This window comes from Canis lupus, chromosome 11 (assembly GCF_011100685.1).
Source record: "Canis lupus familiaris isolate Mischka breed German Shepherd chromosome 11, alternate assembly UU_Cfam_GSD_1.0, whole genome shotgun sequence".
In the NCBI taxonomy this organism is placed as follows: domain Eukaryota; kingdom Metazoa; phylum Chordata; class Mammalia; order Carnivora; family Canidae; genus Canis; species Canis lupus.
In genome coordinates, this window is record NC_049232.1 from 67,946,018 (window position 1) to 67,970,571 (window position 24,554).

The 24,554-nt window shown below is 43.6% G+C and overlaps 1 protein-coding gene across 6 annotated transcripts in view; it reads right to left on the bottom strand.

Moving 5' to 3' along the window:
• The window catches only part of FKBP15 (FKBP prolyl isomerase family member 15), a 56,119-nt gene that overhangs the window by 1,680 nt on the left and 29,885 nt on the right, over positions 1–24,554 (bottom strand). For 4 of the 6 annotated variants that reach the window (XM_038553134.1, XM_038553137.1, XM_038553138.1 and 1 more), the window contains 16 exons: positions 23,767–23,874; positions 21,681–21,783; positions 21,104–21,210; positions 19,420–19,531; positions 17,895–18,004; positions 17,489–17,596; positions 16,977–17,071; positions 16,059–16,161; positions 10,107–10,278; positions 8,239–8,375; positions 5,980–6,135; positions 5,186–5,338; positions 4,107–4,229; positions 3,190–3,297; positions 2,236–2,915; positions 1,121–1,217 (listed from right to left, as the gene is read on the bottom strand). In XM_038553134.1, the coding sequence (XP_038409062.1) occupies positions 1,121–1,217; positions 2,236–2,915; positions 3,190–3,297; positions 4,107–4,229; positions 5,186–5,338; positions 5,980–6,135; positions 8,239–8,375; positions 10,107–10,278; positions 16,059–16,161; positions 16,977–17,071; positions 17,489–17,596; positions 17,895–18,004; positions 19,420–19,531; positions 21,104–21,210; positions 21,681–21,783; positions 23,767–23,874 (2,472 nt within the window). The remainder of the gene's footprint in view (positions 1–1,120; positions 1,218–2,235; positions 2,916–3,189; positions 3,298–4,106; positions 4,230–5,185; positions 5,339–5,979; positions 6,136–8,238; positions 8,376–10,106; positions 10,279–16,058; positions 16,162–16,976; positions 17,072–17,488; positions 17,597–17,894; positions 18,005–19,419; positions 19,532–21,103; positions 21,211–21,680; positions 21,784–23,766; positions 23,875–24,554) is intronic. The other 2 variants (XM_038553136.1, XM_038553135.1) reach the window with 2 other exon arrangements.

Sequence of the window (24,554 nt, forward strand, 5' to 3'; positions counted from 1 at the left end):
AGATTAGCAGAGTATTAAATGAGAAGTTTTCAGAGCATCCCAGAAATAAAAATTACCTTGACAGTATTCATATTAATACCAGTAATATATTGGTAACTAAACATTCCAACTATATTTACGGCAGCCACTTGGGATATTCAATTGGTTTTTTATTTTTAAGTGCAAAACTCATATTAAAATTTTTGAATAAAAATTTAATTCCTGGGAAGAAAGGCCCATGGGAAGAAATGGTGCACTTCTCCCAGGGGAGTCCGGGCAGGAGGCAAGGGCATTGTATGTGCAAGCCAGATCCTTGTTCTGCCACAGCCATTTCCCCTAGGTTCTGGCAAAATCACTTCACAATTCTGTCCCTGGGACAGGCTGAGCCTGAAGCTGATCTGTGTTCTCCACCCATATTTCTCTCTAGTGACAGTCCCATCAGAGCAGTCAAATGTCCTAGTGACAGCCTCACTTCACAGTGGGACAATAGATGCAAGAATCAGGGCTCTGATCCAGGCAGGCTCTAGGAGCAAGCCGCCCTCCGGCCATCACTCTGCAGCTTGGTAGAGTGAGGTTGTGCTATCAGCACTTAAACCATTTTCTGCCCAGGGTGTTGTGAGGACCAAACAAGGTAGCAGCGCAGGGTGCAGGCTGAGGAAGTGGAAAGGTCCAAAAACAGGCAGTCTTGGAAGGAGCCTGGGTTTCAGTCCTAGCTCTACCACTAACTCTCTCTGTGCCTTTAGGTAAATCATCTTTCTGTGCCTCAGTTTGTCTATGAATAAGGATGTAAGACAAGACCTTCAAAGTCCCTTCTGATTGTAAAGTAGACAAATTCCAAGCAGATCTGGGGAACCTGAGGCTCTAGCATTCTAATACAGGACTAAGCAGCTCGACTTCCTTCACTGAAAGGAGCAATCATTCCTGCGTGGACAGAAATCGAGATCCCTTTTCAGGAATAAAGTATCTGCCCATCCCCACCACGCTTACAGAGCTGCCCCCTCCCAGCCCCTCGGCTGCTCCCACAGGCTGCAGCACACAGAGCCCAGGGCACCGGCCACCCGCAGACTCCATTCCTCTTCTTGGAGCCAGCAGGGAAGGGTCCCTGGGGAGTGGTGTGAGGCAGGGCCTGGCATTTCCTTACCACCTCATCTTCATCCTCCTCCTCAGGCTGTGCTTTGGGCCTTGGAAATTTCAGAGTTGCCCCTTTAAAGAGTTCATCGTCTTCATCCCCTGAGAGACTGAAGGAAAAATCAAGAAAATCAAGTCAATAGAAAATGGCGCTGTTCCTGTTTCAGGCCACAAAGCCCACAAGCTCTGCAGAAAGAATCCAGCAGCTGTGGTAGTGGCCCGGGAGTTCCCCGCCGCCTCCACACTGGCCTCCTAGTGCGCTTGACACCTTCCATGACCTATAGCTAGTCATCTTTAAAAACTAATACATCAGGCCATGTCTTTTTTTTCTTTTTTTTTTTTGCTTAAATCCCTTTAATAATTTTTCAGGGTACTTCCAGTCCAAATTTCTAAGAGTGACACAAGATCTCACATGTCTTGGTCCCTACTTCATTCTCCAATCTCAGGTTAACATCACTCTCCTCCTTACTGGGCCTTCTTTGGCTCCTTGTCTGTCATGTCCAGTCCTACTACAGGGCCCCGGCATGTGCTGTGCCTGCTCTCTGCAATCTCTTCCTCCGAACCCTGGCATTGAAGGCTCCTTTCCAACCTTTAGGTCCCAGTTTATACATTACCTTCTCTGAATCCTTCCCTAACCACTCTATCTAAAAGCAGAATAGGGATGCCTGGGTGGCTCAGTGGTTGAGCATCTGCCTTCGGCTCAGGTCCTGGTCCCACATCGGGCTCCCCACATGGAACCTGCTTCTCCCTCTGCCTGTGTCTCTGCTTCTCTGTGTGTCTCTCATGAATAAATAAAATCTTAAAAATAAGTAAATAAATGCAGAATAATTCCCCTTTTATTCTCTATTACAATAATATAGAATTTTGTTTTGAAGGACTTACCATACTTTTATAATGCATAAATATTTGGCTTCCCCACTAGACTGCAAGCTCCTTAACTCAAAAACCAAATCTGCCTTGCCTACCACCCTACTGCAGTGCTGACTACATAGGTATTATTGAATAAATACATGAATGAATCAATAGTGAGTCAGTCCTTCTCTGAGGATGGGTGACCAGCCCTGGCAAAACCAGTGACAACCTCCACATATAGCTGCCCTGTTCTGGAAACTGCTCAGGAAGACATACCTGGCATGCTGAGAATACTGGTTAGGTCCACTTGCTGTTCCAACAGTTGGTGAATCTGCCTCTTTGTTTTCTAGCTCCTTAGAGGGAGCAGGAGAATTAGTGACATCCTCATCTTTCTTGGGCTCTGGAGGCTGAGGCTCTTCTCCTAGACTTTCAGGCCCTAAGGCCAGTGGGTCCCCCTTCATGGGGTGTGAAGTCAGGGACAGTCTTGTGGGGCTCTCTGGCTTTTTGACACAGGCATTTTCCAATGGGTTGGCAGCAAGTGTTTCCTCACACTCAGAATCCACAAGTACAGGGCCCGGAGGCTTAGGGGGAATTGAAGTTGGGGGCCCCAGAGGTCTTTGGGAGGGGATACAAGACAGTTCGGGTGGGTGGGCATCACCTTTTATCTCTGAGAGCACCTCTGCCTCTGCAGGCTCCCCTTCCCTTCCCTGTACCTCATCCTGGGGAACAGAGAGGACCCGAGGAGGCAGGGGGACAGCCTCCTGGACTGCCTGCTCCGATGACACCAGGGGGGACTCCTGTGTCTCCGTACTCTGTGGCGCTAGAGGCGGTCCAGAACTGGCTGAGACCGAGTGCTCCTGGGGTCTTTGAGGCCGCTCTTCCTCTTCCTCCTCTTCTTCACTGCTGCTCTGTCCCTTGTCTTGCTCATGCTGGTTTAACAGCTGAAGAGTCACTATCTGTTCAAAAGCCAAGGAGGAGGAGATGCTCACTGACAGGAAAACAGCAGGCACTCCTACTTCTTCACTCCCTGAGAGCACAACTGCTCCTGCAGGTCACATGACTGTTTCTTCCTCTCACCAGAGGCTGCCCTCATCCATGCAGACAGAAGTCATTCTACTTATCCTGATTATTGAGGAACAGTCTTGAATACTTTTTAGATTTAGGACCCCTGAGAAGGCACTTAAGCACCAAGATTCTCGCCTCAGTGAAACAATCACCAGCTGGCCGTACCTTGATGGTGTTCATGATGGTCCCCAGAACAGCCCTGCCGCTGTAAGAGTCCTCCAGCTCAAATTCTCCCCGCAAGGACTGGAACACCTGGTTCATGATCTTCTTGACCTGCGTGAAGACGTGAGGAGAGCAAAACAAAATATATGCTGCCCAAATCAAGTGATTAGGGGATGCATGTCAATTCCAGAGAGGGGTCTGGAAGGCTGAAAGGAAGCCCTTCTGGAACCATGTAGTGCGACACAGCTGGTCATGAACTGAGATGCCCAAGGCTGTCACTATGGAGAGGGCCATGTTAGATAAGGAACAACATTTGGTGGAAGGGTTATCAAGGACAGGCAAATGCATGATTTCAAAAAAAAAAAAGGCAAGCTGTGGCACGTGTTTATTGATGCCCCCTCCCGTTGTGGCCACCACTGGAGCTGCCGTGGGCTGTGAGGATTGGTGCCAGCAGCGGCTGGGCACACCCCTCTCTCTTGTGAGTTAGAGACACTCCCTTCTCTGTCAAAACCTCAGGATGGAGTCTTCTGGGGTGGCCATTAATATGATAGGCTCCAAAGAGTTAAGTTTTACTTAAGTCAGACAAGTGGTATTATCACTAAAATCAGAAAAAAAGCTACCAACACAACAAACTGGCCATACTAGGGATGCCTGGGTGGCTCAGTCTGAGAGTATCTGCCTTTGGCTCAGGTCACGATCCCAGCATACTGGGATCAAGCTCTGCATCAGACTCCCAGGGGAGAGTCTGCTTCTCCCTCCCTCCCCCTCAACTTGTGCTTGCTCACTCTCTCAAATAACTAAATAAAATCTTAAAAAAAAAAAAAAAAAACTGGCCACATTCTTCCTGAATGCCTGATATGCACACTCACTCAATCCCTTGATATGATCTGACTTGCTTCTTCTTCGAAATGCCCGCTCACCTTCTCTGAGGCATCAGTGGCAGCAGCCGCAACCCCAGACGCGTGAGACTTATTCTCCGGGTCCTCTGCGCGCTGTTCATTTTGCTCCGTCAGGGCTGTGACTCGGGCCTGGAGGGCTAGACACTGCAAAATGAACAGACTGTAGCTGTGGCCTTGGGAGCCTGGACTGCCAGGTGGAAGTCAGGGCCCCCGGGGGGACAAGAACCATCCTAAGCATCCAGCGTTAATCTCAGGTAGGTCTGGGTGTCTGCACGCCCCCACCCGCCCCAGGCTGCTGACTCAGGACATTCTTTTTCCTCATCCTTCAGTCTCAATTCACAACTTCACCTCCTCCTCCCCACCAAGGCAACCTGTCTTGTTCCTAATCAGGTCAAGAGCATGATGAGAAAAGAGGGGATAGAAGTCCAGTAACAGACATGAACACTGGCCATTAGAAGCAGTCTATTCACCTGCCAAGACTGCCTTCATCATCTCTGAGTCAAAGAGTTTTTAACTAGATTCTCTAAGGAAAGATACACAGACTTTCACACCATGACTCTAAGTCATCTTCCATCTCTGTCACTTTCATACCACGATCCCACCATACCCAGGTCCCGTCCCACCTCCGTACCTCTGCCTGCGGCATTCAGCCACCTTCCACACCTCACTTCTCCTCACCAAGGTTACGGGGCCTTCTGGGCCCTGCTCCCTCAGGCACTTCCTCTTCTGGGCCTCATAGCCCTTAAATGCTTATCTTTGTTTCTGTCTCCCTTTCTGGACTGTGAGATGGTTGAAGGCAGAGTAAACCCTTTTTCTAACACAGTATCTAGACTACAACTGGTATTCAATAAGTATTTGCTTCATAAATGATCAAATAGTGGAATTATATATATTCCAGAACACTATTGTTGCTTTTGCTTTTTCTAGGTCACGGACCTGTCTTCCCAAAATCAATATGTGAAAAGATTACTGATAAACTGGAGAGCTGCACAAGCATGGTTTGGTTTTCAAGCTATTAACATATTTTAGGTTCAGAAGGATTTACAAGACTCAACCTGTCTGCCTCAGTTAACTGGGCTGTCTGGCCCAAGGAAAACTACCTTTTCCTGAAGGTGGAGGAGCTTCTGCTGGTTGGCATCTCTCTGCGCACAAACTTCCTGGTACTGCTGCTGGTGCTCATCTTTGGCAGAGGCCAGCAGGTGTTCACATTTTGCTTCCCACTGGGTCTGCAGCTCAGCCTGCACAAGAGACAGCTGCCAAGAGAATGTCATCACCATATCCTGGGGTGGTGGGGAGGCAGTTGCATCTAGGGAAGCCCATCTTTCATAAGGCAAAAAAGAATAAGCCGACAGCCCAGATTTAATAGGGACACACAACTACCTGAAAGACCTTGATTACTCTGAAAGTAAATGTACTTCTTAAATGTAGGTACACAGATATCATTGGTGATCAGGATTCTAAAAGCTACTCCAACCAGTTAAGGGGTGACTGTCTAGACAGCTGCTAGAGAATAGGGCCATAATGTGATCTTTTTCAGAGTCTAGGCCCTCTTTACAGGTTCCGATGAAACCATTTTTTCAAAATTCCCAGAGGAGACTATACCAATTCACTCAACAATTAAACAGATACACATAAGTATGAATTTATGAACTTAGGAGGAAAAAGGCCTCTGTCAAAGGCCTCTTATGAACTAGAGATCCAGGTGTGGACTGCCACTGTCCCTGGTCTCCCTGCCTGATTACCTAAATAAATTCCTTCTCTTCAAGGACAATAATGTGCCTGAAGGATGGTGTCTGCTGGTTGAGGACTCTGGTTTTATGTTTGGAATCCCTTTTTTTCCAAGGACAATAATGGCCTAAAGGCATGTTTCCAAAGTGCTTCAGGTTCCTGTTACCTGCTCTGCAGCTGCTTGGTCTGTGGACACCCGAGCCTTTTTCAAGAGCTGCCGAAGCTTGTCCAGTTCCTCCTGGTAGGACTTGCGGATTTCGTCAATCTCCTCCTCAGCCTGACAGCGCTCTTGAGCAGACTTCTTTTTCCTTTCAGAGAGGTTCTTAGGAATAAGAGAACCATCATCAGCTCTAGCTGTTTCACAGAGGATAAATGCAGATGGTGACAGTGATGGTAGTTTTTGAGTTGGCTGGGTCCTTCTGGAAACAATTTAATGTTTAATTTTCCTTCTATATTTAACATTCTCAGCTGCTGAGGGACATTCTCAGCTGAGGGACAGAAAATGTAGACCAAGATTTACCCCCTAAAAAGGCACAAGACCACAAAAGCTTCACTAGAGAGTTTTACAGAAATCTCAGAAAGTTTGTTCTTTCATATTTAAACTGTTCCAGGGGCACCTGGGTAGTTCAGTTGGTTAAACGTCCAACTCTTGATTTCGGCTCAGGTCATGATCTCAGAGTCGTGGGACCAAGCTCCACATCAGGCTTGTGCTCAGCCTGGAGTCTGCTTGAGATTCTCTCTCTTCCTCTCCTTCTGCCCCTCCCCCTGCCTGTGCAGTCGCTAAGTAAATAAATGAAATCTTAAAAAATAAATAAATAAAAATAAACTGTTCCAGAACAGAAAGAAATATTCCCACTTTGTTCAATGGGGCTTGTTTAGGCTTAAAATTTTAATACAACAGATACTGAAAATAATAAGTGATATTTGTAACATCTATGAGTGACAAAGGATTAACATCCTTAGTAATGTTTACAAATCAAATATTACAATAGAAAAGAAGACAAAGGACATTACAAAGAATTTACAAAATAAACACAAATAGGTATTAAATATATGAAAGCTTCACTATTAACAAAAATATATATTAAAATAAGACAGCAAAAAAAATAAGACAGCATATTTCACCTATCAGGCTATAAAGATTAGAAAACCTGACATATGCAGAGTTGGACAAAATATAGAGATACGGACTTGCTCACACAGTGCTGGAAGTGCAAGCCAACATATTCTTCTTTGAAGATAATCTGGCAATATGTATTTTTTTTTAAAGATTTTTTATTTATTCCTTTGAGAGGGAGACAGAGCATCAGAGAGAGCACGAGCAGGGGGAGGGTCAGAGGGAGAAGCATTTTAAAAATGTAGATGTAAAGCATTGCCTATGATCTAGCAATTCTAAGTCAAGCAATTCATTGTATGGAATGCTCAAATGAATTTGTAAAAAATAGTCATATAGTACAAGGATGTTCACAGCAGTGCTTGAAACTGGAAAAATAGAAACATAAATAACCATCAGTAGGTAAATAAGTTCCGGTTTAACCTGACAAGAGACTAGAGTACTGTGCTGTAGTTAAAAAAAAATGAGGGTTTTATTCATTTTTTTAAAAGATTTTATTTTTAAGCATTCTCTACACCCAACATGGGGCCTGAACTCATGACCCCGAGATCAACAGGTGCATGCTCTATCAAATGAACCAGTCAGACATCCCAAAAAGTTCTCACACTTATTTGTACTATGTCCACGATGTTAAAAAAAAAGAAGTGTTACACATGACCCTATTACAGTTTAAAAATGATCAGTGTACATATATGTATGCACATATATATATGTATATTTTATACACACAGAAAATAAACTGCAGGGATAATCGTACATTATTTATAGTTGTCATCTCTAATGCTTGAGATTGAGAGGAAAAAAGATAAATTTATTTCATACTTTTCAGCATTATTTGTACTTGTTACAATGAGCACATGCTCTTGTAATTTTTTTAAGATTTTATTTATTCATTCATGAAAGACACACAGAGAGAGAAGCAGGCTCCACCCAGGGAGCCCAATGCGGGACTCGATCCCAGGACCCCAGGATCATGCCCTGGGCCGAAGGTGGCCCTAAACTGCTGAGCCACCCAGGGATTCCACTCTTGTAATTTTTTTTTTTAAGATTTTATTTATTTATTCATGAGACACACACAGAGAGAGGCAGAGACACAGACAGAGGGAGAAGCAGGCTTCCTACAGGGAGCCCAATGTGGGACTCGATCCTAGGATTCTGGGATCATGTTCTGGGCCGAAGGCAGATGCTCAACCACTGAGCCACCCAGGCGTCCCCACTCTTGTAATTTTTAAAAGGAAAGTAAAAATGTCTATTCAACACTTAATCCTGGCCACTTGGGTCTAACTGAGAAACTTCAGGCATAGAACTTACCTTTTCCAGAGATTCCTTCTCGGCTCGAAGATCAGCCAGCTCCTCCTCCAGGCATGTCACCTTGAGCTCCAGTTGTCTCCGGCTTTGCTTTTCACTTTTGAATCTGGACTGTGCTTGCTCCGAGGTTTCCTGGAGCTCTGGGGTGTAATGGCAGAGTGACTGGTTGAAGAACCAGCGCTGCAGAGGCACCTGGCATCCCGGCTGCTCCTCCCAGGCCGCACCCTGCGGGCTCCCAGCCCAATCACGTGAGCGTCTTCTCCTCACTCCTTTCAGCACCCCTCACTGACCAGTGAAAGGCCTACCATGTCATGAATCAACTCCCCAGCAACCCACGTTCATGGCTATTATGTGTGTCACCTTCTCCACACAAAATGAAAAAGAAACGTTTCAAGCTGTCCAAAACCACTTTCGAAAGGTATCATGGCCACAATCCCATTTCAACCACTGCCTCAACACACTAAACAGATCTTTATTTAGCCATCAGCTCAGGGCCTGTCTCAACACCTCGGTGAAATACTTCCATCCTTCTTGGGAGCTGGGACATTCTACCAAGAGTTTTCTTTTAAAACACCAAATAAATGCTCAAATAAAGCTACTTGGAATATTTCATTAAAATGTAATACATCAAAATTAAATTTGTATGGAAAACTTTTGAGACCCATATGGTGCTTCACAAGAGCAAAAAAGAAGATACCTGTACGACATTCGAATCTAAGACTGTTCCTCAGGTGCACCCATGTGATGCTCTAAAAGGGAAAGGGTTTCTCCTCAAACTACCACCCTACCGACTGACATCAGTGTGTTTAGCTCTTTTCAGGCAAGCAAACTGCTTCTTCCCAATTCTGCTGCTGCCCCCTGGTCCCATCTGTGTCTTCCACACTTGTGTCTCTACATGGAGATACATGAATCAACATGCTGGTTTTCATACATCTACTCTTCAAGTCCCTATGTCTTGAGCAGCACCTTTATGTTAGGCACTGAACTCAGGCTAACTTGGAGGAAAGGACTTTGCAAAGATGACCAAGATACCATCCTTGTCCTCCAGAGGCTTAGAGTCTAGAAGGGAATGCAGACATGAAAATAGTGCTATTTCAAGGTTAACTCTGATAATGGTCATAATAACATACTCAGAGGTAAAGAATTCTAAAGGAGATTAAATGTTCTAGGAAAAAAACAAGGAAGTTTCTGAAAGAGTAGATTTTGGAGAATTGGAGGCAAATATTGGTGACAGTGGGCACACCAAGTCCAGAGAAGAGCATGGATGAAAAGATCAGAACCATAGGATGGCCTAAAGCTGCAGCAGAGTGGTTATGTCCAGAGCCAAGTGAATTGAGCAATATAAGAGGAAGTAAGCCAAGCTGGAGGGGCCTCAAGTGCCAAGCTGAAGGGTTGGAATCCACCCTCTGGGTGGCGGCTACAAGAAGCACTTCTTTCTTAAATTTCCACTGAGTCACGAGTTAGAGGAACACATTAAATTCTTCTGGGCCCAGGAGCCAAACACAAGTACCAAAGATACTGAGGGCAATACTTGCCCCAAAGGGGGGAAAGTGGTCACTGATCAACTCCAGATGAACAGCCAGTCCTTCAGTATCCTTTGTCAACCAATCATGTAGGTTTATACTGACCTGCTTTCATTTTTGCCTCAGCCCTTCAAACTTGATGAGCATTAAGCCAAATGCATGGGGAGGAAGGACAGTGTTTCTTTTTTTTTTTTTTTTTAAATTAAACTCTATCCCACTGTGGGGCTTGAACTCACAATCCCAAGATCAAGAGTCACATGTCCCACTGACTGAGGCAGCCAGGTGCCCCTCAGTTTCATTCCTTGGGTTTAAATGGTGAGCGTCCCAGCCCCTCCACCAAGGACGTACCTGAGAGCTCTGCCTGCAGTTTGGCGAGCTGGCCCCTAAGGAGCTCTGTCCCTTTCAGGCTTTCTGTCAGCTCCATCTGTAGCTCTGTTTCTTTCTTTTGGTGAGCGGTTACTTTCAGCTGCAGACAAGAGACTTGAGCAGTGGCGGCTGCTAACTCTTCTGTCACCTTGGCCTGAATAGTGTGACAAAGTACGATGCCACTTCACACATGGGTGTCCCTTGTCTCCAAGTGATGACCCAACCTCACACACTCTATGCTGACTAAACTGGTCGGAAGGGAGGTCAGGCCTCTTAACCTGAAGCCAAAATCAAGCCTTCAAAACGTGCCAAATCTCTGACCCAGGAATTCTCTTACATTAATCTGTCCTTGGGAAGAACTGTGCAAACTTACACAACTTTTGCTACAAGATGTTTAATGCAGATTGTTTACAGTTGCAAAAGAATGAAAAATAAAATGCTGGAAAATGAGCTTGATTAAGCAAATTACGATACGTGGATCTTGTATGCAACTACCGAGAATGATGATTCAGTGTTACCAATGTGATACCTGAGAAACGGTATTCCTGACATTTTCTAACTTTCCTAGAATAAACGTGTATTTTTTTTTTTTCATAAGAAAAGGATTTTGAAATTTAAATTGAATGCCTTCAATAGCAACCAACGTACGTCTGAGTCTGCTGTTTCTCCCTAGTGGAAGTATGATGGAAAACTCAGCCACCTGAGTTTGGTCTGGGGTGGGGTTCTTGGAAGAACAGAGCTTACAAAAGATGGCAACACTGTTTTCTCATGTGCCACTTATTGTAAATGGTGCCCTGTCCTGGCCTCACAGAAGCTATATCCTCTCAAGTAACATCTGATGAAAACACAATGACTCCCCTGGAGAACCCTCTAATGATACTCTGTGTAGTAAAGGTGATGATTAAGAGGACGGCCAAAAAAATGGAACGGTAAACAAGTGACAAATACCACATCCTCATCACCTGATCTGACGTGCTCCCATAAAAATGAGGAGAAATGAGAGGACAAGAAACGCAGTGAATGGTTTTCCACTGGTGACCCATCTTGACTTTTTGGACAGCAAAGTATTAGTGGGGTTGGGCCATCTCTCTATACTATTATGCTGCTACTCTCATGACTCCTCCTATGCTATTCTATTTGCCGTGCATTTATAGTCATCTACTTTTTTACTATCCTTTGGTCCCTTCTTATGCTATTCACTGTGCCCCTGCAGATTTAAACTTTCCAAACCCTTTCCATTTAAAATCTGGTATTCTGGCTCTTCTAAAGGTTAAGGATATAAAGAAAAATAAAAAAATATATAAAGGGGGGTGCTTGGGAAAAGCTCAGTGGTTGAGTGTTTGCCTTTGGCTCAGGTCGTGATCCCAGGGTCCTGGGATTGAGTCCCGCATCGGGCTCCCCATGGGGAGCCTGCTTCTCCCTCTGCCTGTGTTTCTGCCTCTGTGTCTCTCATGAATAAACAAGTGAAATCTTAAAAAACAAAACAAAACAAAAATAAAAACAAAAAAGTATATATAAAATAAAAAGAAACCGGCTGTGAATGAGTATCTAAGAGTCTACTGACAAACTCTCTCTTTGACCAAACTTTAGTCATGTTCCTCTGAGCCCCTGACCTTGGCCTCCCATCCTGTCCGTAGCCTGCCCAGCCTAGTTTTAAGCAAGAATCCTGATATGTCCACTTAGAAAGAACCCCTCTCCCTGATATCTGAACAAGTTCTTCATCTTCGACCTTTGCTATCCCAGTCCTTGGCTAGTCAATTAGAAGAATCCTACGAGGTCACTTTAGCAAGAATCTCCCTATCCATGAGGTCTCCTCTGAATAATTTTTCAGCACTGACCCCTCACTCCACTCCTTAGCCATCTGCCCTTACTGAATTTGGAGTGGAGCCCAATCTTCCTCTTCTACTGTAACAGCCTTGAATAAAGTCTTCCTTACTACTTCTGGACGCATCTGGATAATTTTTTCTCTAACGGTAGGCGACCTTTGGAATGAGCTCTAAGATACTTATTTTTGCTATTCAGTAGCCTTGGGTTTTTACCTGTTAAACACAGAGGACAATGGCAGCTAGAACTTCCAGACGGAAGAGGAGTTTTCATCTGGCCCATGTAGAATAAAAGTTTTAGTCACCGTCCTGGCACCTGTGGCCTGATGGGACCTGAGCTCACATAGCACCCAGGGAGCTTCGTATCTGTCCTTAGCTCAAGATTTCACAAATATCAGATCGAGAGCCTCTCATAAAGGCCTTGCAGCAACTAAGACCACTGGAGGGGCTGGAGCTCACTGAAGGGGAGGCAGTAGGATGGGCTGTCCCTTTCTCACCAAAGGACAAGCAGAGTAAAAGGTGACTTTGGGCATTATTTGGAAAGGCCAATTAGAAGCTTGATAAGTAATACTCTCAGCCAAACACACATCTGTGCACAGAGAAAACAGCGAAGGGACGAGTAATGGGAAAGTAAAGGCAGGGAGAACCAAAAATTCAGAAAAATAAGTAAAAAGGAACATTCAAGTCAGAAGCAGGAAAATGGTATCAAAGCAAAATGGCCATTTGTTTTTTTGGGTTTTTTTTTAAAGATTTTATTTATTCATGAAAGACACAGAGAGAGAGAGAGAGGCAGAGACAGGCAGAGGGAGAAGCAGGCTCCATGCAGGCAGCCTGACAGGTCTCCAGGATCATGCCCCGGGCCGAAGGCGGTGCCAAACCACTGAGCCACCCGAGCTGCTCTATGGCCATTTGACCAAAGGAAAAAGGACACAGCTGACTGGAAGTGAGGCCCTGAACAAGCCGCTTACTCTCTCTGGGCCACAGTTTACCCTCTGTGAAACAAGGTCAGATCAGGTGACTTTTGACAACTCTTCCGTTAGTCCAGGGTTTTATGTGGAAATACTAATAACCCTGTTACAGAGAAAAATAAAGAATTCCATTCACTGAATGTTCACTGAGTGCTCAGCCAAAACTCTGAGCTGCGTTTGAGGGCAGAGAGCTCCCTCCAGGGATGAAAGGACCTTGGTGATCTCCCTTATAGAGGGAGAGCCCTCACAGGGATGACTGTTAAGAAAGAAGTGGAGCAAAAGGAAAGGGGGAGGAGGTTGTCAAGCCTTGAAAAATTTCACTGAAATCAAATCAAAGCAGCCAAGCGAGGTGTGTGGTACTTGCTACCTGGCTCATCAAGCATAGTGCTACTCAGTCCAGGAGATGCTCTGAGACAGATGTGTGGGAAGCACGGTACCTGGGATCTGATGGTGATTTAGCAGATCAGAGTTGTTCTGTTGTGATTACTGCTCTTTGGGCTATTATAGACAGAGCATCTGCAGGTGCCAGGCACCATGCCAACCATTTCTGTGTATCAATATGGGGCACCTGGGTGGCTCAGTCGGTTGAGCATCTGACTCTTGATTTTGGCTCAGGTCATGGTCTCAGAGTTGTGAAATTGAGCCCCAAGTTGAGCTCCACACTCAGTGGGGCATCTGCCCGAGATTCCCTCTACTTCTGCCCCTCCCTCTGCTGGTGCAGGTGTGCACTCTCTCTAAAATAAATAAATCTGGGATCCCTGGGTGGCACAGCGGTTTAGTGCCTGCCTTTGGCCCAGGGCGCGATCCTGGAGACCCAGGATCGAATCCCAAGTCGGGCTCCCGGTGCATGGAGCCTGCTTCTCCCTCTGCCTATGTCTCTGCCTCTCTCTCTCTCTCTCCCTCTCTGTGACTATCATATATAAATAAATAAATAAATAAATAAATAAATAAATAATAAATAAATAAATAAATAAATAAATCTTTATAAAAATGAATCATGTGAGTGGATTAATAAGCTAACTCATGGGGTTGGCAAACTCTGACCCATAGGCCAAACTGGCCTACTGCCTATTCTTGTAAATAAAATTTTATTGGAACACACCCACCCTCCCCCCACTGATACTCAACATGAGAATCACATGGTGAAGTTCCTAAAAACAAAGGCTCTTAGCTGCCCCATCCAGAGACTGTGGCAAAAGAAACCACTAACAAAGAGCAGTGAGTCCTGGCTGGCTGTGTATCAGAATCAAAAGGAACTTTTGAAAAGTTCAGATTCAGCCTTCGGCTAGATACTGCTGAATTAGAATCTCAAGGTGAAGCTTAGGAATATGTATTTTTAGTCAAGCACCTCAAGTGACCTTGAGGCAGTCAGACTAGTGTGTGGGAACCACTGATCTAGAACAAGTTTTAGTAATCATGCTAGACCTGAATAACAGGTCTAAGAACTCAACCAAACAATATATTTGGGTGTCCCTGCCAGGCCTATGGAGAAAGAAGAAAAGGAAAAAAAAAAGGAAAGAAAAGGGAAGAGAAAAGAAGAGAAAGAGTATAGGAGAGAGAGAAAATAAAAGAGGAAAGAGGGATGCCTGGGTGGCTCAGTGGTTGAGCATCTGCCTCTGGCTCAGGGCATGATCCCAGGGTCCTGGGATTGAGTCTCGCACTGGGCTCCCTGCAGGGAGCTGCTTCTCTCTCTGCCTATGTCTCTGCCTCTCTCTCTTTCTCTCTCTCTGTGTCTCTCATAAATAAATAAAATGTTAAAAAAAAAAAAGTAGAGAAAAGGAAATAGTAAAAAGTATGGTTAATGGACAGTGAAGTGACTCCAGTAGTGTTCAGTGGTGCCAATGTCATAGACTGCTGACCTTGATCCAGGCCCAAGGAGTCAGCCATAACAAACAAGGGATGGTGGGAAGTAGCTGTGAGAAAGGATCGGGGTCAAGTTGGGACAGGGCTATGCAGGGCAAGGCACTAGTCATTGGAGGATAAGGGGTCAGAGATATTTCTTCCCTAGACACTACAACAAAGAGAACACAGAACAATAACAGCATGAGTCAGAAATCCTCAACATTACTGGACTATGAGAAAGTGAGTACACTCTACAGGTTATGAGATACATTGCACTCAAGTTTTCAGGAAAAATTCAAAGCATAACCAATTTCTTAAACCTTTGAGATAACAGCAGATGGATGAGGAGCAGGAGCCCAAACCAGAAGGACTCCACTCCAGATCAACAGTGTCTCTGGAGCAACGATGGGGGCAGCGAGAGTCAGCGTCAGCCCAGCCCAAGGCCCACTAGAGTCCTCCTTACAGCGACTCCAGGAACAGGTCAAAATGCCTAATTCTGAACGGACTGAAGCCAGACAGCAGTACCTTAAAACGCTCTTGCAGATGCAGATGAAGGAATAAACTAATCTTAAATTTCACTAAAATGTTTGTTACATGACATAATAGGAATTTTATTTTTTGGACATTAAAAAAAAAGGGCAGCCCGGGTGGCTCAGCGGTTTAGCGCCGCTTTCAGCCCAGGGCCTGATCCTGGAGACCCAGGATTGAGTCCCACGTCAGGGGCTCCCTACATACAGCCTGCTTCTCCCTCTGCCTGTGTCTCTGTCTCTGTCCCTCTGTCTCTCATGAATAAATAAAATCTTTAAAAAAAAAAAGATTTTATTTATTTATTTGACAGAGAGATAGTACTAACAGAGGGAGCAGCAAAGGGAGAGGGAGGGGGAGAAGCAGGCTCCCCACTGAGCAGGGAGCCTGATGTGGGGGCTCCATCCCAGGACCCCGGGATCATGACCTGAGCCGAAGACAGACGCTGAACCAACTGAGCCACCCAGGCACCCCTGTAAGAGAAATTTTCTGTGATTGTGTCAAGAGAATAAATTTCATTTGCTAATAAACAATGTAATCTTCACCTTAATCAAATTACTTAGATGAGTTATAGTTTTTGAATCAACTCATTGCAAAGCATCCTATAAAACAGAAATCTGGATGATGGATATAGTAAAATCTGTTAGAAGCTTTCTAGTTCTGTTCCCAATGATGGCAAGTTTTTGCTGAAAAGCAGATGGATAAGTTCGTACACACACACGACAGCTCCTTACTCTACATATCCTGATGGGCTTTTCCCTCCCTGGTTACTTTACCTTCTCTTGTTCAGCATGCAATACTCTTGCCTGTGTGTTTTCTGTGGCTGTTTGAAGTGAGTTGTTCCTCTTCTCCATCATCAGGTTACTCTGCTCAACATACCTGTGAAATAGGGGAAGAGACATTTGTCAAGCGCTGAATGTATACCAGACACAACCAATGCACGTTCAGTCCTCACAACATTGCTCTATACCTTCAAAAAAACCCAGTCTGAAAGCAGCCATCAAGTTTGGAAGTAGGAACCTGGGCCAGAGGTTAATTGCTTTGCATAATGAAGAGAAAAGGAACTGGAAGTATGTGTGGTGCAGAGGAATGAAGGAGGAAAGAGGAGAGGGGAGTAGAAAGCACTTCTCCCCCCACCTCTCCCTTCCACCCCACCCCACCCCTGCCACCATGTGGGAGACGAGACACACTAGAAAAGAGAAGTATGGAAGAATGATACTAAGTGAAATGCTATTTGCTATGACATGTTCCCCTGAGCACCTCCCCCTTCACCAAAATCTTCAGAAGGATCTAGAAAAATTACACAGTGTTTGGGTTTTATACAGAAATCAGTGACATTCCTGTTGATGAAATAGCCCACACAGAAGAGAGAACAGTTGACAGTATTTTCTAAGTGTTCTAAGTATTAACACCACTTCACAGGTGAAGAAACAAGGGCCAGGAGGAACACCCAAAGCCACATAACAAAAGGGAAGCAGAGCTGGGATTTGAACACAGGTTTGCCTAACATTACAGCCCACTGTGTTTCTTCTACCAAAACGCTCTCAAAAAACAAACAATAATTCACATGACAGGCAAGAAACAGAAATAGCAGCAGTTTCCATAAACTACCCTAAAAAAATATTTATCTAACTTGGTCATTTACAAATAAAACCCTTAGTCCATCCTAGCCAGTGCCCCTTATCTGTCATTACCTCTGATTTCGTTCAATTAGTTCACTAATCTTGTCATTCTGTTCTTCTATCCGACTGCTCTTTTCGAGGATCTCTTGCTTCAATCTTTCATTTTCCTAAATTCAAAATAGATGTATGACTTCAGTTTTTATGAGAAAAGTGCCAGATATAAGGGAATCAACTTGAACTGACAGGTGACACTGCTATAAATTTTGAGATAAAAAACTAAACTTATGTCCACATAAATATTTAAAACATCAAATCATACCTGATGGATACAAATCACTACACCCAATAGATTAGACATATAAATGGCCATAAAATGAAGCAACATTCTAAAATGTTTCCTTGTGACTCTACAGTGATAAGTCCCTTGGACCATATTAGGCCATAATGAATGGATTTTCCAGAATTCCCCAATAGTACTGATCATATGCTCTCTGGCTGTGGAGGAGAGGTTTTAGAGGTTAGCACATTCTGGGAGAGAAGGGGGCAAGACCTCCAGGCTGTGTTCTCTTCTCAATCCCTCCTACCTGAATAATTCGTTGGATATTGCTCATAATCATGCTTGTTTCCATTGTGACTGACATGCTGGGAATCATCAGGGAATTGCCAGCACTGTGCTTCTGTAACTCTTCAACCTACAAAAGCAGGGATAGAAAGACTTTGAGAGAAATTTTTAAATGGAAAAACAGAATTCACCCAAGATCTAACCACTTTTTGGAAGGGCCTAACAAGTTTCTGAGATCATTTCTAACATAAGCTAGAGTTTTCTCCTGCCAAATGAATTCCAAAATAAAAACTACTCTCCAGGGAAATTACTACTAACTACTAAAAATTCAGGAAACCAAGGAAGAGTTTACCTATAATCCTAGTTGCTGTTTGTATCCCCTATTCAATTCCTTAGTTTCAACAAAGCCCCAACCCTGACTCATTCACCTTTGTCATGAGATGATCCATTTTATCAGCCACTTTGCTGACTGCCATTCGAATTTCTGTGTTATGTTGCCGGGCTTCAGTCATGAGAAATGAAGCCATGTCACCAGATCCTGAAGAGACATAAGCCAAAACCACCTTACGAAACTGGAGCAGAGGATACCATATGAGGAAAAGCCAACAGCTCTTTAGGCAGAGGAAAGAAAGAAATTGACATTCCAAATAGCGGGAAATGCTGTAGGTGATTCCTACTCTCAGGACACAGAGGCAAAAGGGCTCCAAAGCTAACAGTAAGTAAGTTATGCTCCTGCAAAATGCATCAAGAGATACAGTCTGGTCCAAGGGCACAAGGATGGCCACTTTGGTCTGCCATAGCACTAACAGCTCATCCAAGTGCATGCCAGCTATTGTACCAGATACCAGGAATTCAGCAGTGAATGAAACCTGGTTCCTGCCCTTGGTGAGCTCACAGTCTGGGGGGGGGGGGGGGGGGGGGGGGGGGGGGAGACTCACATGTAAACAGATCGTTACGACAGAGTGCATTTAAGTGCAAATAAGACCATGTACAAGGTACAAAAGGAACACAAAGAAAAGCAAGATTAACTCATTGATGACACATATACACAGTTATGTCTGTGAGAGGAGAGGAAAAAGGGATGGTAACAGTCAGGGAAGACTTCACAGAGGAGATGATAGATTTGATGGTTTCCTAGATGGAGGTGGGGCAGGGTTTCCAGACAAAGGTAGCATCCATGAAACCCTTACCATGCTGGGACCATAAAGTGTTGTAGGATATACACTGGCTCCTTTCTACCACTGTCCTAATACCAAAGACAAGCTGCAGAATAAGAAGGTAGGACAGCATGCCAGCCATTTAGTTTGCTTTTTAATACAAAATTACATTTTGTTTTAGTTTTTTATACTAGTGTGCTTTTTATGCACACTTGTACACACATGAAAAAATACCTGAAAATTTACCCAAGAAACTGTTAACAACAGTTTCCTATGGTCGGGGGTATTTATAATGGAGGACAGTAACTTTTCATTTTATATTCTTTTGTGTTGACTTTTTAATAAAAGCATATATTTCATAATTTAAAATTTTTCACAAAGTAGCTTTCCTGTGAGATACTGAACACCCGGTCACCATGCTTTCTCCCCATTTCCTCCAACATTTCACTCTCTTACTGTTTTCCAAAAACTCTACAGAGCCACTCTGACAGAGCAATGGAAAAGGGCTGGCAGGAGAAAATGCAAGAAACAAAACAAAACGGGCATGAAGAGTTTTGGTGGATGTTGTAAACGTTCTAAAATTAGATTGTGGTGAAGGGTTGCACAACTCTGTAAACTTGCTTTAAAAATCCTTGAATTATACACCCAAAGAGAGTGAATTGTACAATATGTAAATCAGACCTCAACAAAGCTGCTTCAAAATAAAGCAGAGATCTACTGGAGTGAAAATGAAAAGGGAGTGGGAAGGAGAGCACAGCAAGAGCGGGAGACGAGACACTCAGGGCCCACTGCTTACCTTGAAAATGAGACTGCGAGAGCGGAGTGGGGTACAGGGGCCGGGCGGGCTGCAGCTGGGAGGTGACAGCTGATGTGTGGGGATAAGCATAGGCTTGCATACCTGCATAGGGCTGAGAAAATGCCAAGTTATATTCACGGCTCTCTCTTCTGCTTAATCTGTCTTTGATGGAATAAAGAGATGAAGCTGGAAGGAGATGCAAACTTATTAAAGCTTGAGACAGAGGAGACTGGGTTTGGTACTGGGTAGGCACTACAGCAGAATTCTGTGTCATCTAGGGGGCCCAGTCACTGAAGTCCTACCCAAAGAGCGAGGGAAGGGTGTCTCAGGTTGCTCCCCTGTGCTCTGGCACTACAATTTAAGTAAGCAGGTATTCAGTCCCCAGCCACTGGGCCTTTTGATAGTCTAAGAAATTGTACATCTAAAGAGACTCGGCTGAGTTTCCATTGTGGCCAAAGGACAGGTGTTCATTGAAATTCCAAAGTAACTCCAAACTCCACGAGTCTCCAAAGGATGCCTCTCCCCTGTGAGATTCTGATGTTCTTGTGACCAAGAGCTTTCATGTTCCCCTGAACCTCAACTATAATATGAAAATAGTAACATGCCACTCAGGGCCATTGTGTGGACTAGATGGAAGTGATATATAGGTAAAGTTCCTCACAGCTGGTAAGTTAAGTGCCTGGCAGATAGTAAATGCTCAATAATCAGCAGCTTTCATTTAAACAATGATGATTATTCTTCCTTGAGATAAGGAAATTCAGCTCATATCCATCCATTATTTAAAAACAAACAAACAAAAAAATTAGTCTATAGGATAAAACTTTCCACTAATGAGTGGGGAGAGGGCAAGGTGGGAACTTTTTTTAATTCTAATATACTTTGTCCCAATGGGGCATAGCCCACTCACCAGCACTCCCACCCTTCCACTAAGAATCACCACAGAAGTAAGGGAGTGTGGGAGTATGTTTTCTCTACCAAATGTGTCAGGACAGAAGCACTAGCCTGACAATCAGTAGAAACAGACAGATTGCTGCCACTACCTTCTGTGAAAACAGAAAAAGAACAGCCAGCCCCGGTGGCCCAGTGGTTTGGCAACGCCTTTGGCCCAGGGCATGATCCTGGAGACCTGAGATCGAGTCCCACGTCAGGCTCGCTGCATGGAGCCTGCTTCTCCCTCTGCCTGTGTTTCTGCCTCTGTCTCTCATGAATAAATAAATAAAATCTTAAAAAAAAAAACCTACTTTAAGAGATCCTTTTTGAAGGATAACTAAACAACAGAGTTCAGCTGTATTTTCCATACACCCTCAACCTACAACCATTCTGCTCTGTACACTGCAGAATCTTAGCCTATCAGCGGCTAGCAGACAAGAACACCAAGGACTTGTGTATCTATCCCTCATGGAGCCATGTGTGCAAACAAAAGGAAATAACTGGGCCTTTACCATGTGCCAGGCCTTGTACCAGGTGCTTTGCCTGTTCTTGCAATTCGGCTTTACCACAACCTATAAGGTAGGTAATCCTGGTCTGGTTTAGAGATGACATTGCGGTGGTTCAGGAAGGGGGAAAGGACAGATTCTTATCTGGGGAACTGCTACTGCACAAATTGTGCAGGAAGGAGAAAAGAGACGGACTAGAACCTAATAAATTACAGGCTGTAACTGATGTGGTTTAAAAATGTCATTACCTGAAAGGACTGGGCATTTCCAGACCCAGCGGAGTGGGAGTCGAGAGATGTAACTTGCATTAAGGCAGAAGAGGGCACCTGGAGCCCAGAAACAGATGGCTGAGGTGCTATGATAAAGCAACAAGTTTTCACTGTTATTCACCTCAGTTTCCTCACAAAGGTTTAGACTAGAACCTTACACACTGCAACATGCCTCAGACTGGACCACTTGCCCCATCTACTCTCCTGAAGTCTCAGGGATGGGCTAGTAGAAGGGACCTGGGGTTCTTGGGCACATACTACTCAGACCCAGTTCCATCAGCTGACAGAAGTGCACAATTACACATAGAGAAGTGTCTCATTAATTGAGTGCACACTTCCGAAACTGGCAATGCCACACAGCAGAAGACAAAACATGCAGACCAAATCCATCTCCAGGGCTGAAAACGTCCTACCCAGGGACAAACTGACATGTTTTACACTCTAGTCCAGTTCTAAGTACTAAAACAATGCAGCCCAACAATTTACGGAACAGGAATGATATGATAACTCTGGTGCTGAGTCAGTTCCAGGTTGCAGAGCCAGAGAGGCCCCTTACCTTGTGTGGTCATCTGTGGTATCACTGGATGTGCTGGCTGGAGAGAGGGCTGCATGGATGGAGCTGCCATGGGCTGTGCAGCTCCTCGCAGAGCGTTCACATCCTGAAACAGGAACAAGCGTTTTGGTGACTATGTATGTGGGTCCTTAACTGGAGACTGAGGTTGACTGTCTACTCTAAACGTGCTGACAGCCACTGCTTTTAGGCAAAGAAGAGGAAGGAAAGGCAAGAGATTAGGGTGTGGGCTGTGCGGAGATCCCTCCTCCCTATAAATCCTATCAAATAAATATCATTAGTTCCTCAAACATTCTAAGTTGTCAATGTTTTATTGACCCAAGTACATAAAGTGACTGCTCTCCAGAATGTATCATTTTCCAAACCAGCAGCTACCTTAAACCTGATCTATTCTGTTCCCACAGAAGAAGGGTCTCTTGCAAGGAAACCCAGCCAACAGTGCAGCCTCTTCTTTTCTGCCAAATTATCTCCATAGATCTCAAGGTACTCACTGAAAAACTGACAGTAGTTGCACCTCATTACCATGCTTTTTGGATAAAGTGGTTTTAGAGTGTTTTTTCTCCATTTTTTCTTTTCATAAAAATCACAGCACTGTTGGTCCCTACTATGATTCTAAACAAAGTTGTCCTATAAATATCTTCCCAATTCATACATAGAAAAGAAAGAAAAACTTGGGGCACAATATACAGAAACTGTGATCTGCTAACCTACAGTTCAAAGGCCAAAATCTCTGACATTCTTTTACTTTAGGACTTCTCCTTGGCCCCTGATATCATCTCAAAAATGTACTATGCATTTATGGACAAGTATGCCAGTTTTATATCACTGCAGCTCTAAATCCACCTAAATGTTAAACAACAGAATGAAAGGAACTATGGTAAATTAATCTAACAGAGTGCTGCTGAGTTGTCTTTAAAGGAAATAATGCTTTATTTACTTATGTTAATTATATTGTTTACATTATTCATACTGATATTAACATAAATGTTTGATATAACATTAAGTTAAAAAATCAGGTTACAAAGCAATAATATGTAAAGAAGAATGTATTTTTTGTTAAATATATTTTTTCTTTCCTTGTAATTTACATCATTCTACAATGAGTAAGTTGCACTTAAAATTTTTAATAACAGTATTACCTTATTCAAATTTAATTTCCAGAACCAGCTAAAAATCAACAAGAATCAATAACAAGAAGCCCCAAAAATCCTATCCCTCTTTAAAATGTTAAATCTACTTAGAGCTTTTCCAGGAAGAAATAAAACAAAATTATGTAAAATAAAGCCTATGCGGGAAGATTTTTTCAAGAGCATCATCTTTGCTTTGTTTTACATCAAACATTCCTAAGAATCAATAATCAGTTAAGTGCTTCAATTCAACTGAGAAAGGATGATTTTACTCAATAAAAGAACCAATGGGAAAAGAACTACCTTAGAACTGGACTACTTCATATCATACACCAAATTCCAGATGGATTAAAATTTTAGATCTAAATATGAAACAATAATATTTTTAGAAAACAGTGATGTTTATAATATCTGAAAGTGAGAAGGCTTCATAAACATAATGTCAAAAGCAAAAAACAAAGAGAAAAAAATGATAGATTTCATCACAATCAAAGCCTTGAACTTCAAAATAATCACAAGTATACAAAGCCTAAAGACACAACAGTGTGATCTTTAGTAACAGGTAACATCCGTGGGAAGACCAATGTCTCTCAAGAGAAGCTAAACATTCAACCAACCAATATGAATTGAACATCTTTTGTGGGTTGGGCACCACGCTGCCTAAAGTGTGATTTTTACTGACAGTTGAGATTCTAGTAGAAGGCTATATGGATTACTTAAAACTTCCCTGTTCTTGTGGCAGATGTATGGGATTCCTTCCATTTTTCACGAGAAGTGCTAGTGTGACAGTGGAAACACATGTACCAATACCAACCTGTACCATTTTGGATACAAGCTTTCTACATGATTCTGGGTTACAGGCAGAACAAGTAGTAATCTTAACCAAAAGAACACAAGGTAGAAATGTCTGCAGTATTCATTTTAACACAGCCCAGGAGTCATACCTCGATTTCTGAATCATTAGAATCCAGCTGTGGTGGAAGGATGGGCAGCATGGGCTGACCCATTTTAGCCATTCGAGAGATCAACTTGGCTTTGACTGTATCAGGATTCTAAAAAGAGTAAAGTCACAAAACTCAATATAATCAAGGCTCACTACTTTAGCTCTGTCTTTGGCTCTTATATCAAACCCTTCAACAAGTCCCCCTGCTGAATCGATTTAAAACCATTTCTTCTACAAAATGAGAATTAAAGATTTCTTGCGAACATGCATACATGGATAACAATTAATAATAACAGTAAAAATAATCCCCTATATGTTGGAATGGACAAAGTGGTTCCATATGCATTACTTCATTTCAATCGAGTCTCCCCACCAGGCATAATTCTCATTTTACAGATCAAGGGAGGGAGGCATTTTAGATGACAGTACTCTCTGAAAATCCTGGGAGCAATTCAGCAGATAGATATTCAGGAGTGATTTGGGGAAAGAAGGAAAGAGGAGCTCTTTGTTCCAAATTCAGGTTCATTTAACTCTGACTTGGCATTGACTACACACTGGCTCCTATGCTAGAAGGCTCTGTATCCATTAACTGGTCCAAAGCGCAGCCTTCAGAGTGGAGAGTACATAAACCTGAGGATGTACACAATGATTTATTGTGTATAAAAAGAGATGGTCATGGGGCACCTAAGTGGCTCAGTCAGTTAAGTGTCGACTCCTGATTTTGGCTCAGGTCATGATCTCATAGGTTGTGAAATCGAGCCCCCATGTTAGGCTCTGTGCTCAGCAAGG